Here is a 20,556-nt window from a genome sequence, read left to right on the forward strand (position 1 = left end):
AGTGGTCCCATGTGAACCTCATGAGGCTGAACAAGGCGAAGTGCAAGGTCCTGCACCTGGGTCTGGGCAACCTCTGGTATTGATACAGGCTGGGGGATGAAGGGATTGAGAACAGCCCGTGGAGAAGGGCTTGGGGGAGCTGGTGGATGAAAAACTGGACATGAGCCGGCAATGTGCACGCGCAGCCCAGAAGGTCAACCATATCCTGGGCTGCATCAAAAGAAGTGCGGTCAGCAGGTCGAGGGAAGTGATTCTCCCCCGCTACTCTGCTCTGGTGAGACCCCACCTGGAGTACTGCATCCAGCTCTGGGGTCATCAGCACAGGAAAGACAGAGGAGGGCCGCAAAAATTATCTCCTGTGAGGAGGAGGCTGAGAGAGTTGGGGCTGTTCAGCCTGGAGAAGAGAAGGCTCTGGGGAGACCTTATTGTGGCCTTTCAGTACTGAAAGGGGTCTTATAAGAGAGATGCGGCAGACTTTTTAGTAGGGCCTGTAGCTATATGACAAGGGGTAACGGTTTTAAACTAAAAGAGGGTAGATTCAGACTAGACACAAGAAAGAAATTTTTTACTATGAGGACAGTGAAACACTGGAACAGGTTGCCCAGAGAGGTGGCAGGTGCCTCATCCCTGGAAACATTCAAAGTCAGGTTGGACTGGGCTCTGAGAAACCTGATCTAGTTGAAGATGTCCCTGCTTATTGCAGGGGGATTGGACTAGGTGACCTTTAAAAGGCCCCTTCCAACCCAAACCATTCTATGATTCTATGTTGAAGCCTGTTACAGTGTTGTACCCTACTGAGCCAATGACCCAGATCTACAATGTGAAAAGCAAACCTTTCAGACTGCCCAGTGCTGGGCTTGGCAAGCTGGCAAATTTTCATCTGCCCTCGCTATATTCCTAACTTTGAACAACATGATAAAATATCATTTTCAAAATATTTTTTTCAAGCAATTACGATGTTTTCATTTCCCTTTTCCTATAAGGCACTCTTCCCCATGTGGTGGAAATGGCTCTCAGAGCTGCCTGTATCCCTGCTGATACTGACAGGAGCTAAAACCGTCCTCTGAACAACCTGGATGGCCATACCCTGATTTGCTGACAAGAAAACAAGCAGCTCAGCAGGCCTGTTGTGCAGGATCAGCTAGTGTGAAAACACAAGCCTAATTTGCTCGCAGTCAAAGTGCTGTTCCTTCCGCAGCCACAGCTTGGCCTGTTTTTTGTGGTAGGCTACAGCTCTCTGCTTTGTGTCCGTCAGACATGTAACAGCACTGCCTCTCCAGACACTAAATAATACCCAAGTGAGCACCCACTCAATCACAGCTTACATGAAATGGTGATATGGGTAGAGAGGAGCCTGTTGTCCACCTCCAGCAGCTAGGATTTCTCCCCGGAGAAAGGGAAATGTTGTGCAACAGGCCCATGTCTTCCCTCTCATCATGGGCCTGCAGGCACTGGGACCATCTCCATTCCTCTACAAGTGACCATTTTTGCTTATAAGAGCTTTAAAAATAGCAGCCAGCACTCACATGAGCACAGCTGACACGGTGTATGGGTGCACATACGAGAGACCAATCCTCGGCTAGCCTTTACTGAGAGTATGTCGGCTTCAGGGATGCAGAGCCCATCTAAGCCAGCTGAGATCCCACCTTCAACCTGCATGGAAAGTCAGGAACAAACACAAGGCTCATACATCTCCTTGGCTAGTACCTTAAGTCCCAGATGCCATCAGACCCCCTCCTGCATGACAAACATGCCAACAGAAAGACTCCGCATCAGAAAGCGAAGATACAAGACACAGAAGTGAAAGCCACAGGCTAGTCACCAGCAGTCCTGCCAGCAAACATGGCTTGCAGAGCTTCTGCCTACGAAGGGACTCACCCAATCACCTCCCTGGGCCCTGTGTAACACCATGGAAGAGACGTTCTCACCTCTTCCCCTGCTGCAAGCCAAATTCTCTTATCCGCAGAGACAACTGTGAAATACAGCTTGCCAATGAAAAATTAGAAAAAAAAAAAAAATTTGTTGGGGCTTCTAACAGTGATAAAAAATGAAGCAGGCTTAAAGGAAACATCCTAAGTATCTTCACTGTTATGGTTTAAGCAGCAAATCCCAAGCAGAGCTCCAAACTGCATGGCAGTTATAACTGGCTGAAAGTTCTGCTAATTTTCACAAAATGAGGACAAACGGCAAATCTCTCAGACTTTGAATTGGTTTGTCAGCCACAGAGATGACAGACCTCAGATGTGACCAGATATAATACTTCATTATTACAACAAAATCATTTTCACGAGTGGTATTTAGAACACATTTAGGGCTGGAAGAGGTTGTGGAGAAGGTCTCAAGGTCAAATCCAGCTCAGAAAAAGATAAGTGCATTTAAAGAGGCAGAAGATAAAGGTTTGCTGTTAAAAAAATCACATTGATTTTGACTGCACTAGGAACATTATGCCCTAGATAATATGCAGATTTTAGATGTTTCAAACCATCAACTCAGATACGGTAAAATACATTAAAAAAAAAAATCAATAAAGACACACTGGAAAATGAACGCTATAGTCACATCCAGACACACACCACTTTTCTAATGGCAAACACTGGTGTAAGCATACAAGGAATGACATTATGCTGTTAAAAAGCATGGAGCTAAACAGAAGTTGAAAGTATGAGCCATGACCAAGGAGGACCCAGTCCAGAATTCCTTGTACTTGGGCAAGTGACCTTAAATTCAGTGGAAAATCAGGTCACAGGAAAAAGCAGGACTGAATAATTTAATGAAATGACCATTAGTAACAGCAGAAGGGTTTTCATGAGCTGGCTATGTAAGCAAGCACTAGCAATCCAGTTTGAAAGGCTTCCCCCACAAAACACCCTTCCTCTCACTCATCACAGACTCAGGGAACCTGACTCACATCAGACTTCTTTTAAAGTTTAACAAGATACCGAGCCTGCAGTCAGCAGATCCCAGTGGCTCTTGCTTCCCCTACGTTCAGGAAGGCATGTCACTTCTGGATTTAGTGCCAAGTCCTAATGCCCCTCATCTACCACACAACAGCAGAAGCCACCTCCAGAACAAAGGGTCAATCCAATTCAAAAGGTAGCAAAAAAATGCTGAAGATTAACAAGGGTAAGAATCATTATAGTTCAATTAGTTTAAGCAGGCACACTGCCTCCTTACGCTGAGAACATACCTTTATCTACACTATTTCAATTGCTCATGACTGCTCTATATGTTTCAATTTAGTTGGACACTGGAAAGTTATCCATAACGTAGTTTGGTTTTGCTTTTGAGACTCAAGTCTGAAAGAAGGAAAAAAACCCCCTCAAACTTCAGCACTGAAACAAGAGATTATCTTCTCTCTGACCAGTTTAGGGAAACCTTTGCAACCGCTCAGCCTCTTCACTAGTATAAATCAGACTGTTGAGCAACAGCACTTCGAGATAGTTAAAATAAGTTTCTCTGTCTTTGGGAAAGATTGAAAAGGGTGTGCTTAGTACAGATTTCCCAAATCCCCATGAAATCTTGGCTAGATATCATCTCTTGTATCCCAAGGGCGACACTACACTGCTGTTCACACCAGGATGCTCCCAAGCACACCCTACCTTGATACTCTGAGGAGCTTATCCTTCAATTTGGTGTCCTTCTGGACTAGCAATATACTAACCATTCCTTTCCTTCACTACTGACATAACTTCCTGACTGAAAGTAGCTTGGAGTACCTTGCACCAACACCAGTGTCCACTGTATTTTATACCAAGGACAGGAACGTCACTAGCAGACACAGAAAAGAGCAATGCCTCTTTTTGCTTTAGGAACCTGGTCCTGTGTACCAGAGTCCCAAAGCAGTTACCTGAAGAAAACTGAGCTTATATTGCTGGAGAGGTCTTTTGCATTATTTATATGTATGCTCTGGTAAAATTCTTTGTACTTTCTTCAGGTAGCAGCAAGAGATAACATGAAAAGAAAGGAAATGGACCACATAGGTGAAGACACTTGTGATCTTAAAGAGCTACCTCTGTTGTCTTGATTTCTGTTCTCTGGCTTTACATAACACTTTTCCCCAGCTGCTGGGCAGTGGACAAGTATGTGAACAGAGTACAGTAATAGCACAGGTGAGCAAGGATATCTGCTGGTTGCCGACCAGGTCATCACACAGCTGTGCCTTTGTTATGAGGGAAGTTGTTGGGACAATGTGTTTTCATGTCCACATCTTGCCTCAAGTGTCAAAGCACTTTTTTTTCCTACTGTTCTGAAGTAGCATTTTGTTGGGCAGACAGCAGCTGGTGCCTTCCTAACCAGCTGGTTGGCACAAGGCAGAACAAGCACTCAGACTTGAAGTATTGCTATCTTTGCAGTAAGCTGTCTTTGCCCCATCAGCAAATCCCCTTCTGGCATGTGTGCTCAGTCAGCGCCTCAGATATGGTCCAGTTATGTTTCAGCTGCTCTTGCTAAAATAGATGGAGAACTACAAGGAAAGGACCTGCTGAGATATAATAGGTTATGCTTATTAAGTTCTAGCTGTCTGTAGTCACGCAAACCTTCTGCCAGTGTCAACCAAAAATGCATCCAAGAAGTACCTCAGGTAGTATTTGCCTCTAAAAAGATACCTTTAGAAGAACAGAAAGGTTCAGGGAGGAAAAACACATCCCACAGGAAAGGGTCTTTATTTAAAATCCCTTAAAATGGTCTTTTATTGCACCATCCTTAAAACTAAAACTAAATTAGAAGGGGAAGGAAACGTCAGCTGTTTACAGAGGACGTGTCACAGATCAGCCTGAATCTCCTTCACATACAGCTTAGGGCTGCCAGGTCAGCACAAAAAAAAAAAGCTAGGGCAAGATCTTCCGCTAATAGATGAGCCAGATTCCACTAAATTTTCAGAGCTACATCAATTTTTCATCAGCAGCTGAGGCTCTCATATCACACAGGCATAAACAAATGTAGTTTTAACAAACTCAATTATTAATAATCAGTTGATTTTTAATATGTATATTATTTAATTCTGCAGCTTTTGCATTTAATTTCAAAGGATGTCTCCACAATTTTGGAAACCAAACACAGGTAAAGTATGATACAAGCATAAAACCTGTAACCCTAACTAAAATTCATCTCAAACAAGGCACAACTACTACTTGATAAAATATGACAACATTGAAAAAACACGCATGGTTGGAAGTGAAGAATGCTGCAGTTTGGTGAAGCTGCAAAGAAATTTAGTAACAGGAGGTAGAATATGTTATTTGATTTTTAGTCAGTATCCTGGCATTTACACTCACTTATTTTACGACCAGAATGTTTAAACAGAACAGCATCTGTTTCCCATGAAAAATGCTGCCTACAAAAATTGAACTTTCATGGATTTTCAAAAACTTTGGTAAAGCAGTGCTTCATCCTCTTGCCTGGGTAAAAATGAACTTTGATTCAACATCAGAGCATTTCAAAGCCATCACCTTTTGTTGCATCCTGACTACACTGAAAACTGCCACATCCTACTGTGTTTCAGAATGAGAGCTCCAGTTCCTTGGCAGCTGTTTATTTAGCTCACAGGAATGCTGTAAAAATGAGGTAATAACTGTTTGTAACGCACACTGAAGAAGTAATGTATTATTACTAAAGAATGCTCCAAAGCTGAATATTAACTTGAGAGATACAGGAGGTCAGATCCAAATTAGGCACTTCAGCCTCAGTACCAAGTCCGACGCAGATGTGGACAGGACTTTTTCCAGCTGTGTCAATTTCGTAACAGCCACGCTCATGAGATCTCAGCCCCACAGGAATCCCCCCGAGAAAGCTTAACTTTTCACCAGATGGCAGCAGTACAAATTTCACTACTAACACCAAGCTCAATGTGAAAAGTCTCTATCCTGCTCTCTCAACCAACCTCAGACTGCAGCTTAAATAAACCAAATGCAATCTTCCACAAATCAGGCAGTTTGAGATTCAGAGATCAGAAGTCACCGAGAACAAATTCAGAAATTGTGTCAGAGTGGAAAACACAGAAAATAAATGCAAGTTGAACTTAATACTGAGCATAACTTTTCAGTCACATAATGCTGGTATTAGCAAGCTTTGCTGATAAGGTTGCATGCAAAAAGAGGGAGACAATAGCAGAGTGTGAAAGGTGTAATTGTTTATTTAACATTCTCCATTTTATTTGCTGGTTCAGAATAAAAGCCAGTGTTGACAGACCAGGCTGAAGAGTTTTAGAAGACTAAAGAAAGCACCCAGAACTTAATACTGTCCTGCTTCTGCAGCACATGCTGGTATTACTCACAACTGTGACAGGCACAGTGAACAATTCTTGTTTTCTTTATCATTATCTCTTTATCTTGACAAGTTAACAGCAAGATAAAGACAGTGCCTTTAAGGTACAGTAATTTGGTATCTGTTGGAATAGCTGGTGTTGCTACTTGTAAATATGGGCACTGTTGGCTTCCCTGCACACAGTCAAACCATTAGCTGGCATCATCAGGTTAGCCGGTCTTTAACCAAATAGCCAATGCAGTCCTTCGTCAATAAAGACCAATGCTGACATGCTTGTGATTCTCCTCATGTGTTTTTAACAGGGTTCATACAGTCTTCTGTGACAGGATCCTCAGATATGTTTTTTTCAAGCTCCTGTCACCTACTGTAGTGCAGACACTACAGCAAGGCCAGATTTAACAAAAAACTGAATGTGTTTTTTGAATTCCACTTTCAAAGGTATTTCAGTTTCTTCCTCCCACATCCACACATACTCCTTCTACCTAGAATCCATGCTGGCATAACTCTAAACCTCTCACTTCAAAAGCATCTCCGCAGAAGGGAAGTTCAGACCAAAACCAGGCACCGAAGTCCAGTGCTGCAGAATCAGAAGACAGCGATGCACGTTATGCTGTATCTGTTTACACATCTCAACCTCTTAAGCACAGTCATGTAATGCTCCTGCAGACAAAGAAACCTCTGGAAGTTCATGGACAGCCCCATGGGAAGCAAGTGTGATTTTCCCGGTAACAGATTTAATGCTGCAGTAGCCCTTTGTGCCTAAACCTCTGTCAACATTTTATTACTTTATCTCATCTTTAGCTTCAAAATATTAAGGAAAGAAGTAGACTATGGAAAGCGGTAACTGTGCAAATGTGTAATTCAGCACATACATGCTGAATTACATGCCACCTCACTAATAAAATCTGTAGTAAGAGACTTACAAGTGCCCTTCTAACAATGTTTTGGAAAGATTTTTCCAATAGATCTACAGTTGCCTTCACAATGCCTATTCACTTACACGTGGAAAAAAAGAGTAAATCTAAGGACACTCAGCTCTGTGCCTGCTCAGAGACCCACTGATTTAAACAAAAGGTTAATTAGGCAAATGTGGGAAAACTGCCATGTGTAGCTGAATCTCCTAACTGCCTGATCAACATGGCACACTGCAAAACCCTTTGTGCAACCCAAGCACCCAGTATGGGCAGCTTGTTCCACTTGCTGCATCCCAACAGACTGCACCCGGCCAAAGCAGTAATTACACCAGTTCGTACACAGTCCCAGGCTCCCCTTCCCGTCTGGATGCTTTGGGCTGGGAGGCAGCAGTGGCCAGGAATGCCCTGGGGAGTTCTGCCAAGAGCTAAGGCAAAGTAACCCCTACTGGAAACACATCAAAGGTAAAGCAGCCTTCTTAGCTGCCCCTACAAGTCAATCTCTCTCTACTGACACTACAGGGCAGTGTTTTTGGTGACATTTTCCCTGGCCTAAAGGAAAGCAAGGACTTGTGCCTCACTATGGATGGCAGTACCAGAGAACCCAGTCATGTATTTACATGCAACCATGCAATGGCAGGAATACCACCCTGCCCCAGTTGGTGTCTGCAGGTGTTTCTGAGGGTGAAGGCCACCTGAACATATGGTTTGTTAGTCCTCATTCTAACCTGACTGGTTCTTGCTAGGATCCTACCCAAGGGAAGTCAAGGAGAAAACCAGCTTAATTAGGGAGACATAGGCATGTATAAGAATCAATTCAAATATTTAGCTTGAGAGCATGAGCTCGCTTTTGTTAAGGAGAAGACATTGAGAAGGAGGTTAGCTATCACCTTAACATCATCTAGCAGATAATATACAGCATCCTGTTCCCCTGACAGTAAGCACCCTGACAATCATACAGCAGGACACACACCACCAGAAAGCCTCTCCCAAGGCTGCTCGCTCTTCAGCCCAAGCCCTCTATCACCCTTTACCTGTTCAAATAGAAGTAGCACTATTAGCACTGACCAGACAGGCTGTCAACTCCTTTGGTCCCAACATCTGTCTGAGCAGCAGGGTGCAGCATCAGCAGAGGATGCCACCCAGACGATGCTCCTCCTAGACCGTGAACAATACTAATCCAGCAAACAACTGGGAAAGGCAGGGCATGTGTTGAATAATAGCCTGAGATGTGATGCAATTCTCAGGTGATGTTTGTTTCCCTCTGCCATTGCTCCATTTTTGTTTAGTTGGGTTGGTTTCAAGAAAATAGAAATATACCCTTTGGGTTCACTGAAAACTAAGAGCAATGAAGTAAATACCAGCTAGACTGGCTTATATGTGCAACTGTTAGCAACAACCGAAGAAGGTAGCTTTAATTTTACCCGTTGACTTATTACCCTATGGCACTGCAAAATAAAGTATCTGGGAGCTCTGCAGAGAGAAAGAAGAAACAAAGCACGTCTCAGAGCCAACAGCAAGCTGTATCTCCACCTTTCAAAAGAGAAAGAAAGCTTATTTCTTGCGAACACTTTATCCTCTGCTAATATGGCATTGAGGCCAGTTACAAAGGCAGTACCTGCAAGCAGTGAGCCAAACCTTTGCAGGTGGCAATCCCAGCAGCCATGTCATGCTCTTCAAAGTGCCGTCACTAAGGTCTTTGACTCTCTGTTCTGATTTGTACTCTGCCTTATCATGAGTGTTGAAGACCTTGGTGACACTGCTGGACAGAGATGTAACAAGTGCTGGGAAGGAGAAGGCACCTGGCACCTACCTGCAAAATTGATTGTATTGAGGTATGTGTGTGCCTGCACACAGATTTCACTGCTCAGGGCTTGCTGAAAATGGCCACAGAATAGCAGTGCCCATACAGCACAACAGCTGCCTGCGCTGAACTCCCTCACGTCACCAGCTAGTGCTTCATCCTGACCAGAAAAGCTGCTACGTGAAGCAAGGCTGGGCTGTCCCCTAATGATCACACCTTCCCCTCTCTCTGCCATAGCTCAGAGCAGCAGAGATCAGGAGCCACTCCTTGAACTCCTCGAAGAACAGAAGATACAAAGCCTGTTGGCATGAGCACACAGCACTGCCTGAACAAAATCTTAGTGTCCTACCTTGTCTGTAACCCAGACGCAGACTTGCAGGCACCTGTGTAAGCACCCTGCCATCTTAAGCAAGTCTCCCTTCCCCAAGGTTCAGCAGTGCCTAATTTCAGATCAGACAGCACTAAGTCCCACCTTGAACATTAACTTGTGATGGCTGTTTTAAAGAAGTTTGAAGTGAAAGAACTTTGGCAGCTGCTTTCTAAACAGATTCAAATGTCTGAAGCCAAAAACAGACATGCATGCTCTGCATGACTAGCATTAGAACAAGATCTACACCACAGCTCCAATTTGTATGGTAATAATGGAAGATCACCTCCTAAAGCCTGTTTCAAAGCCATCAGACAGCAGTGGGAAGCATGGGTGGAAGCAGGACAGCACACCAGTGTGACAGAGGATAAGGGAGCTGTAGAAACCTCAGCAGAGCCCACATCACATAGTAGGGAGCATACAGTCACTCCCACTGGGGAAACATGAGCCACAAAACTGCTTCTCTCTGATTCACATGGCTTCAGATCCAGGCCAGAGCTGTAACAGAGGAAATATTACAAATGTTTTCAATTATTAGCTCATCAGGTAATAAGCCCTCCTGCTAATTGGGGAAATACATCTATAAAGGCAGTGCTTTCAGGTTTGGAGGTGTGCTTACATCTTGACATCCACTCCTACTGTCTTCTTAGGTGCCCAGAGTCACTGGAGGAAATGCCCTAGAGAGGAAAGGATTTAAGCATCTCACACCTCATTGTCAACAGCAGCTGAAGGGTTGACCTGTAGTTCCCTTCCTTGCACAGGGATCTAAGCACTGCTAAGCAAAAAAACACAAGTACTTGTAACATTAGAGGATGCTGTTTTATGCATGCTGTCAGAGAATGAATCAGGTAGCCAAGGAGTAGGCAGTAGGGACCCCCAAGCTGGAGGCTTTGTAAATGAGCACATCATGAGGACAAACAGGCTTTGTTCCCTACAAGCCCTACCAACAATGGGCAGTCTTGTCATTCTAATGACACAGAAGCTTGATTTCTTATTACACATTTGAAATATTTTATTATTGAAACATGATCTTTCATGACTGGTCTGAGGCTTATTTTTGCAGTAAGTCCGCTAGCCTTTATAGTATAGGGAAACCTGAGCCTTCTGACTTTCGACTTGTACAATGCTTCCTACGTGAAATGCTGCTTGGAATCACTCCTCCTCCTCAAACCTTCCCAGCAGTGGCAGCTTCAGCTTATGGCTTTGATAGTTTTCTTGTAAATGCCCATGTCTGATGTTCACTGCATGTTTCAATACAAAACACCAGTATCTACTCTCTTTGGAAGTTAAGTTGCAGATACTACTGTGGGCACACAGTGTAAAACCCAGTAACAGCAGCATCCGTCATTCTGACAGAGAGTGCTTGTTCCCACAAGACCACCAAGTCAAACTAGGGTTTGAAATGCTCCATTAAAAACAGTATTAAATCTGTCCTTGAGAAATAGTCAACTGCTGCAGCATCAGGTAAAAGCATGACGATGTCACTTACCAGTTCTCAGAGTAAAAAGAGCCTGAAGATATGGTTATTGAGCCCAGCAAGGAAGGGCATCCCTTATACACGAAGACAAGTGTCAAATAATTAATACTGAAAGTCAGTAGACCACAGTAACACCTGCAGATCTGATCACATCAGGATTCTACACAGCCCTGAAGGGGAAAGAGGAGGGTTTTATATCCAAGACCAATCCCTTGCACAGTTCATGTTTGTACATACAGCCACAACATACCTGCCAACCTGTCACTAACAATACAGATGATTAATTTAAAGTGACCTTCAATGTTCTGAGCAACATAGGAAAGGATGCAAAAACACCACCTCTGCTTTACAAGTATGCTTACGACACACCAGACATGAAACTATTCACATCACACCAGGTCAGATATTTTTTTCTGGAGCCTGCCTGAGCCACACAAATGGAGAGCTATGAAGAACCACAACTGTAAAACGAGGGACAGCTTTCACAAAACACTAAAATATCCACATTCAAAGAGCTCCACGTGCCTGGACAGGGGCTGTAGGTGAAGACACTCAATGGCTGTGTTCCCTGCTTTATTTCCCTGACGTACTTCTTTCTAAACCATTACTTTCCATCACTTCCAACAGAAGCATGCAGCACTAATACAGCAGCCAAGAGAAATAACCTTTCAGAGAGGAGTACCCAAAAGAACTCTAACAAAGTTGCCATGCAAGAGAAACCTAGCAACAATGAGAGACCTGCCAGTTTCCTGAGACCAGGCAGAGCTGTTTCATGTCCCAGCTCTGCTGCAAGCTTCCCACGTCATCTCACACTACTCACTTATTCATCTGCATGGGAGAGGAAGACACACCAGACCTTCCTGCACTAGCTAAAAATGGAAGGATTCTCAGTTTTCACAGCAAATGGGCCTGTGCGAGCCCCCAAGACAAAATACTTTCTTTTGGACCCTGCCATTTGAAATCCTGCCAGACAATAACAGAGGATGAAGTATCCTACACAGGTCAGTCACAAGGAAACAACAGAAAAAAAAAAAACACCAACAAGAAGGGAAGTGGAGACTTCACTGTCAGATAATAATCAGCTTTCAGTTTGTAAACTGGAGGCCAACATCAATTTTTCCTCATCTCCTTCCTTCCAGCACACTTCCCTCTGGAGCTTAGGGGGTAGAGCACTAAATTGTAGCCATATTGCATTCACTGCTCCACTGACAAAATAGCAAAATAACTAGTGCTTTCCAAAAACACACACTACTTAGACTCCTTTGAGAAAGTCAGCATTTTAACTGACTTCAGTGGGCTGAGGACTGTAATTTGACATCCAAACCAGCTGCTATTCTTGGCAGTACAGGCCATCCCCTTTCTCTTTCACCAAAGAAGCTAAAGAGCACACAAAGCTCTGATATAGAAGAGGCTTAAGATACTTCTGCACGATTGGAAAGGGTTTGATGAGCTGTAAGTTATAACCATGCACCTTCCCATTATGGTACATTTGAGAAATTTATACACATGCAGAATTAGCCAGATCAGAAATGCCAGATGCAGGAGGCTCTTTCTACCGTGCCGTTACCTGAGCCAGAGGAGTTTCCCAACTTGTGCAGTTTTCCCAGGACCTTCTGGACATCCTTTATACTCGTGTCCTGTTGGCTGTACAAGAGTAACCTCTTGGCATCTGAGAACAGGCGGGAAACACTGGTGACGGGAAAACACAACAACAAGCAGCAGTCATCAGCTCTGTGAGCCAGCATCCACAGATACAGTTTTACATCCCAATTCCAAACTTCAGTCACTTTCAGTTATGCCACGGCCCTCTCCAGTACAATGAGCCCTTTCTTCAGTCACCACCCCGGGACAATCCAAGGAGCCTAATAAGAGATGGCTGCTAACGCAAGGTCAAACAAAGTTACACTGGGAACCGTCATGCATTTGAAAGCGGTTATTTAAGACTGGGATGGAAAGGGCCTCCTGATGCCTGTAAAATGCTTCCTCTTAGAAGCTCAATAATTTAAATATGCCCTTGCTCCTTTTCAAATGCTTCTCCAGTTTGCAGACACATTTTACTCTGCATTAAGTCTAACTGGCCTGACAGTACAAATGTGGCAAGCAGGGCACAGTATAAGGAAGCTGGCCTCTTCACCTGCCTTTCACTCTACACTGTCCATCTCAGGGGTTCCTTAAGCAGAAAAAGAGGCTCCCTGAAAAAAAGCTTACACCTTGCCTTTTTGTGGACCAAATTCTGAGCAACCGATAAGAGAACAGACTCAAGTCCTTGCCCAGGCAGAGCTTTTCATTCACCAAGAGCTTCAGCTGCTTGGACTCAGGGATACTGCACACCTACCAGCTCTCTGCTAGCCCCTCTGAACTTGGTAAGTGGAGAGCTTGCTACTTCAGCGGCAGCAGAAACAGCAAAACCCTCGATAGTGCAGGGTTACCCAACCAGCTTGCAACTTCCAAATACCCCTTTTCCACATGTTTCCCCAAGAACAGAGATGACGAAAAAGCAGGTAGACTCACATGGAGGCATTGAAGTTTCCAACAATACCAGGGGATTCCCCAGGAGTTGGGTAGCGGAAACAAGGGTTGTTGGCATTACAGATGATCCCCTGTATCCATGGCAAGGTTCCTGCTGAAGGCATAGCTTTGTTTGGGAAGTGACCTAGAACAGAAACACAAGAGTTAGGAGACAGACACAAGATACAAGCTACTGCTACATAGCATCACATTTGGAGGGCAATGCTAATCCAGCGCTGGTTACGGCCCCAAATCGCTTATGAGAGTGCAGAACAGCCAACATTAAGAAGAGGTGAGCTCATCTTAAGTTCTCCACATGACTCTGGCCTCCTCCACATAAAAAGTACACCTTGTTAAGCCTGTAGGAGAGGCTCTTTGCTACTCTCATCTTTGAACCATTGTTTTTGGCCATGCTGACGAGGATACAGTACTTCTTGCTGAGGAATGCCCACCAGCAGGCAACTCCGAAGCCTCACACCTCAATTACAGGCACCGTAAACACCAAGCAAAGGGTCAGCAGTTGTGGAGTGGGTGTCTACAGTGGTTTCCCTGCGATAACTTTGACATCACTCTCCCATATTGGCTTGATTTCCAGACAGTCTTAAAACTTCAGAGTTCCTAAAACATTTAGGCATCTGCTGCCATATTTCAAATCTTATCGCTGAAGTCTAACTCCGGCTACTAAATACCTACTTAATACTTAGCCCAGAGTTCACATCCTGTTTATGTTCTGCATTCTGGTGAAGTGCTAAAGCAGTAACAAACTACCCATGGCAGATCTCCACTGGTACGCCACTCTGACACTTGCAAATCCCTTACCATCCAAAGATGGGGGAAGAAAAGCTTCCCTCACATAATCCTGCAAATTAAACACGCCGTCAGGCTGCTTTCTGCAAACAAACTCACTTCCTCACCCCCATGCTAAGCAGGAGAGCAGGGAGGGAAGTTACATCCTTTCCTCAATACCTCTCACAGCTACTCAAGGCTTTGACCTCTGGTGCCCACCTTGCCCACACAGCGTGCCTGCAATAGCACAGTGGGCTAGCTCCCTACCTCCACAGCTGTGATGGAGATACCAAACCCCAAGGAGGAAGAGAGGTCAAAGCTGCCAAAGTATAGCAAGGCTGGTTAATGTAGGTGGCTGAAGAAAGACTGGGAGCTTATCAGCCCTCCCTGGAGAAAGCCAAGGACTCTGTTCAGAAGAAAGGTGAAAGAACCGAAGGTTCATTGTTTCCAGTACCCAGGGGACTCTTTGTTCCTAGTTCTCTTTCAAAAATAGAAAAGCTATTTACCTGAGCTGTCTGGCTTGTTTCATTTTGGTTTTTCATCTTCTTGGCAGAGGGGCTTGGGGGTGGGGGGGAACAGGAAAAATGCTGAGACTTTCCGATTATTTTCCTAAAACTTCTCAGAGAAGCACTTTCTCTCCCTTCCATGCCTTTTATTTTACATGGCTAAGAACTCAAAGAAACTATTAAAAGCCATATGAAAAGAGGAAGGGAGCACAAGAATTAATGATAACTTTTTTTACACACAGTGATGCATGTAACAGCAGTTTCTCAAAGGGTAAAGCAGGAATGAGCCAGTTTTAAGTTAGCTGAGTTACACAGAAAACACAGTATAACAGCACACCATTTTCAGTGACACTGCTGCAAACATCTAGCTTTTCAGGAGAGATTAAAGTCACTTTTTGTCAGATTTTTTTTCCCCAAATAAAATACATTTTGAATACCTTAAAGGGTCACAGGAACAGAAAAGAAAATCAAGCTCTACAAGACTGAAGTCAGTAGTCTTGCTCAATAGCAATCTAAGACGTCTCCTCTGTCCGGTCTGGTGCAAGCCATTTAACTATCATTTAAGAGCAAGCAAAATTTTCCTCCATGTTTTCAGAAAAAGGTTCCTCACAACAGGCCAAGCTGCTAGGAAAAAAAATCCTGACTGGGAAGTCTGATCACAGAAACAGCCCAGTCCTTGTTTCTTCTTGTCTTCCTCAAACAGGAAGACAGAACTGAAAATCTTACCTCTTTGTTGAAAAAAAACTATACTATTAAAATACTGAGGCTATGTGGAGGCTACAAAGCACTTGGATGCAGCTCTGTTACTGCTATCATCAGGCATTACCTGCCAGTCATTTCATAACAGCATACAGCACTGCCGCTACAGATAATAATCCTGTTTCCCTCAAGGCATCCACAAGGTTGCCACAGAGTTCACCAGGAACTCAAGGTTTCTTTCTTTCTATCTCTGTTCACAGTTCAGCAAAACATGTTCCACTATAGAACACATCCATATCCGTCAGCACATGAGTGAATGTTCAATGAGACCAATCCAGATTTAAATAATTTAGTTACCTGTTCTCAGAAGCTTTTAGAAAAATGGAGAGGAATTAACCATAAAAAGTGAATTAAAAAGTTACCAGATGCTCTACACTCTACAATTCCTGATGACAACATAGGGAGAAGGCAGACAAAACAACATCAGTCAACATAAATGGGAAAGAAAAAGGGCTGTAGGTGAAAGACTGAAAACTCTGCTTGTGACACCAGGGAGCCAGAGCAAAGGATTTACAAGGAGGCTAATGACTAACAAGCCCAATCTAAACAGCTCTATGAAAAGGCAGCTCTTGCTAGGCTTCAGTTTATATACAGCACTGCCACAGCTGGAATGAATTATCATTGAGGCTGCTAGTTATTTACACCAGATGAGTAGACTGCTTATTGCTTCTCTTCAACTTTATGTCCATATTACAGGTACCTCTTCTAACGCCACTGTAACACTCAGTCAGAAAACGCAACTTAAATGCCATGCAGCAAAGGATGAGATTTAATTTAAGGACGCTTCAGCTAAACCGCCAAGCACTGTAGAAAGCACGTTAAGCTGTACATGGGACCAGCAGTATCTGAAGCGTAATGGCAAACTGCAGACATTAACACTTCAGCTTTGAAAGGATCCTTGCTAGCTTGAAAGCCTAGCAAGCAGCATAAAATGCCCCAGCCACTGCAAAGAACCACAGGGTAAGTGCTGTGAGAGCTAGTTCTTTCCCCGTTTTAAGAATGAAACACTTCAGAGTGCCATCCAGAATCATGTTGTGCTGACCTTTAACCACTTACCCTGCAGTAATCAGGCAAAGGAAAGATAAATGAAGAGCTCTTCCACAGTCAGCTAATTGCAGTATGAGGCTGTCACCAATCACAGTAAGATGAAGCATATCGCTAATAAACAAGTCACGATTCCTAAATCAAATGGCAACCAACACAGAGGCCTAAACACTGTCATTTGCAGAGCAAGAATAAGCTTCCTTTGAAAGAAAAGCAGAAATGTGCCCATTTAGGATATAAAAGGAAAAGCAGAATAGTTTTCCACAACAGATGTATGACTGCTGAACCTACCGAATACAGAGCTGTCTATGATTAGAAGGAATGGAATTGCTCTTGTGCTCCTTATGTGATACATTAACCCACATTACTGCCTGAAAATGAGACTGCTTTCCTACAGATCTGAACACTGCTTTCATTTTATGCTAAGTCACATATAGATCAGGGATGAGAAATAAGACTTGGGTTCTGTGTGCGTTTTGCAGACTTGTCACGCTTCATACCAAACTCTTGACTAATACATTATAAATGCAAAAACGGACAAGCAGCAAGAAAAACAGCTGCAGTGTACAGTCCTGGAGCAACATTAACATGTAAGAACACACTGCAGTTCTCAAGGTAGAAGGAAAGGAGTCATTGAAACTTCCCTGAAGATTTCTGACCAAAATATGCAACTACTGCCCCTGCTCCCTGCATCTTACCAGCTGCATTATTACCTTCTAACCATGAAACAACAGCCATTCTGGGTGCAGCTGCTCTGTTTGGTACTTACATTCATGCTGCTCGTAGGGCGGATATGAAAGTCTTACAGAGATCAGGATGAAGAAGATAAACAGAGGCCAGGTAACTTCGATCAGCAGCTGGAACTGGAAACAATAAAGACAAAGTATTAAGAAATCATATTCAAAATACAGGACAGAAGAGAGGTTCCAGTACAATCCACTTGTAACCCAGGACAGTTTTGCAAGCACTGCCTCACTTCACTTTGCCTATGCATTCCAGGACCAAGAAGTTTGTTCCTCCAGCTTCAGAGGATAATCTGCAAAGAATTACAGGCTTTTCTCCTTGATATGTGCCAGTTACAGGACTAAACTGGATATGCTTAGGGGCTATTTCTGACTTCTTTTTATAGTTCTTTTCATCCCCCGACTGAAAGAAACCTCCCAATAAATCTTCCCAGCAATGAGTTGAATTTTTGGCCTCATTTTTTAGAGGTAGTGGGAAGTACTTGCATCCCATTCTCATAGTAAACCACTGAGCTTCTACCCTAACACACTGGGCATGGAAATTGTGCTGTCACACAGCAATCCCAAATCTTTCAGTTTCACTGCTGCAAAAGTATATTGGCATCAGGAAAGCAGAGCTGCTAAGATCAAGTTCATATCTAGTTATTGTTTTGTTCTAATGTACATTTGCTTCCAATGGCAGGCACCCACTGGTCCAGGGTACTTACAGACAGGCAGTAAAGGTATAAAGCACTCAGTTATTTAGAGGGACTAGACTAGAATACAAGAAAGGCCTGCTATTAAGCGTAAAGCATTTTTTAAACAGGGAATTGAAGCACAGAAAAATCTGCTGAGATGTGCTACATCTCACAGAAGCATGTGGACAAAGCATCACTACAGCCTAGAACTTCTGAGACACAAGCTGAGGTTTCCCAGCCCTGAGCTTCACCAGCCACACTCCTCCCTTCCCACTCCAGAAAGGTGGCCTAAACATGCATTTTAAGTAACCCATGAGACCGGTTTACTGAAATCTTTTTATGCTGCTACTTACGTTTTTCCTCCCTTGGGAGAGGGAAACCGGAATGTAAAGAGAAATCTTTTCCTTTTCTTTCCTAGAAAATCCTATCTTTTCTAATGTCTACATCATTCTTACTACAAGACAGACAGGGTAAGACCTGAGCCCCACTGGGAGAGAGAATCCCCACAAACGTGTTTTCCCAGGTTACACCATTAACAGCTAAAATTACACTCTGGACACTCAGCACGACACACTCCAGGTAAACTTTGAGGTGAGACTTCTGGTTGACTACTGCACCTCAAAAGAATCTCACACTGTAAAAACTGTGCATTAAAACAAATGCCACTTGATCCAGCAGAGGAAACCATCTAGGATGGCTCTTCACAGATACCCTTAACGGTTGACACCCAACCAAATGGCAACCCTATCCAAAAGACATGAAAATTGAGCATCAGAGTCTCACAGGCACTTCTGGTAACAGAATCAGGCTCTGCGGGATGAGTTTGTTTCCCACGCATTATTTTCAAGCACATACTGTATGACTACTGGATAAACTCCACTGAGACCACACTAACAAAGGTGCCAGGAAGATGCCTCACTATCTTTGGTCTCTGTTTTTACAACAAACAATGTAGTGACAGCACACAGACAGCCAGTAACAGTGACAGCCTGCTGCCTTCTGCATTATACAGTGGTCTGGCTCCCAGAGGTCATAGATGGTCAGAGCTAGGACACTAGACGACTTGTCTACCTCTTCCCTTTTCAAGATCCTCTGAGAGCTGCTGCCAGGATGGCGCAGAAGGACTTTTCCTCCTCTTGATGGAAAGGTACCTGTGAAACCAGGACAATCCAGCATCAATGGCCATGCCCTGGCACACATCACGGCCCTCTGCCACCCCGATGGGAGGCAAGGCGCATGCACCCCAAGCAACTGCTACTACGCAGCTTGTGGATAGAGCAATGTTAGCTGGGCTTATGGAGGCTTCTTAGGGTGACCAAGGTGCACAGATAGCCTCTTACAGCCCTGTGACTGCTACAGAATCAGAGAGAAAACGCTGCCCTTGAGAGCAAGTCCTGGCTTGCTCAAAGAAACATCAGCCCCAGCTGTCCCACACTGGGGTGGATGGTAGTGCTTGAACAGCCCTGTTGAAGGAGGAGCCTGGCCACCTGCACACACAGCTCCTCTTTTGCATGCCCAATTATGGTTAATTACACAATCACAAAGGTAACCGCAGGAGGGCTGCATGCACAGTGCTGTATGCCTCTGCACATATAACATGTCTAACTTTGCAGATTGACAGGCTCAGGGAGGACAGAGAACGGAAGGATGCACCTTGGACTAAGCTGCACCTTTATAACTGAAGACTGCTGCATCATGGCAGCCACTGAAATGCTACTTAGTGAGACGCAGCTGGCAACCACTGCACCAGAGACTTGCATGGGGTCAAGCTCAATGCATCAGTGGCATTTCAATAGTGAGGCTGGACTCCCTGGCCAGCCTCTTGTGCTGTTCAACAAAAATTGAATTCTATTCCTTTTGCTCCTGAAGGTCAGTAGGTTCCTTCCCACACTGCCTCCTGACATTCCCATGACAGCACTTGTCATCCGCTATGGACTTTGCAGAGAAGGACACAGAGACATTAAAGGGGACATGTCTCACTAAGGTTCATACTAAGTAGATACTGAAAAAATCAAGTCTCCTCACTCACTTCTGTGCTGCAACTACTAGACCAGCCTACTAAACAGTGAAATGAAGCTTCAAACCTCCAACCCCCTCTGCCACCCCTGCTCCATCTGGAGCTGAAGGAACAACATCCCATTTGCACACAGCAGGTGAATTCAGAGGCAGCACTTGGCCCAGAACAAACTGCTCCTAATTTTACTGGGGCTAGTCCCCAAAGCATGCACAATTTATAGCAGTTGGCCAATGATGCAGGATACCATTAAATATTGAGATCTACACTGTGTCAACAGGAAATGTGTTAAGGAAGAACTAACCAAACTATCACCCCATCTCACTGTCAACCATGCTCCCCACATTTACAGTCCAGTTTCAATGCAGGGAGCTACCAGCACCTGACCAGTCTCTCCATGCGAGTCTGAGGTGTCTCCTCATTTGCAAGACAGCAGGGAGGGAGAAATGTTTTCAAACAGTGACCCCTGAACACGGTTTTTCTTCCCTCCTCTCCCCCTGTGAACTCCTTCCCCCCACTCCAGTGCTGTTGGAAGTCATCCAGTACAAAGTAACGCTTGAATTGCACACGTCAGGCTGAGCTTTGAACCCAGCTTTCACAACACAGCCCAAACTCGCAGCAGCCGAGGAGAGGGTTCAGTAGGAAGCAAAGGCTAACACACACGTCTTTTGGGAAGAAGAGTAAGGATCAAACTATTTC

General features: G+C 44.2%; 1 protein-coding gene across 4 annotated transcripts in view; it reads right to left on the reverse strand.

The window, feature by feature from the left end:
• ABCA1 (ATP binding cassette subfamily A member 1) overlaps window positions 1-20,556 on the reverse strand; it is a 97,386-nt gene that overhangs the window by 58,045 nt on the left and 18,785 nt on the right. For 3 of the 4 annotated variants that reach the window (XR_011050191.1, XM_068424121.1, XM_068424120.1), the window contains exons 3-5: window positions 17,193-17,286; window positions 13,332-13,473; window positions 12,388-12,509 (exon numbers count right to left, since the gene is read on the reverse strand). Coding sequence is in view for 3 of the 4 variants with exons in the window: in XM_068424121.1 (XP_068280222.1) it covers window positions 12,388-12,509; window positions 13,332-13,473; window positions 17,193-17,286 (358 nt within the window). In the remaining variant the exon portion in view is untranslated. Of the gene's footprint in view, window positions 1-12,387; window positions 12,510-13,331; window positions 13,474-16,435; window positions 16,624-17,192; window positions 17,287-20,556 lie in introns of those variants that run through there. The other variant, XM_068424122.1, reaches the window with a different exon arrangement.

The sequence above is a fragment of the Nyctibius grandis genome, chromosome Z, assembly GCF_013368605.1.
Source record: "Nyctibius grandis isolate bNycGra1 chromosome Z, bNycGra1.pri, whole genome shotgun sequence".
Classification (NCBI taxonomy): Eukaryota; Metazoa; Chordata; class Aves; order Nyctibiiformes; family Nyctibiidae; genus Nyctibius; species Nyctibius grandis.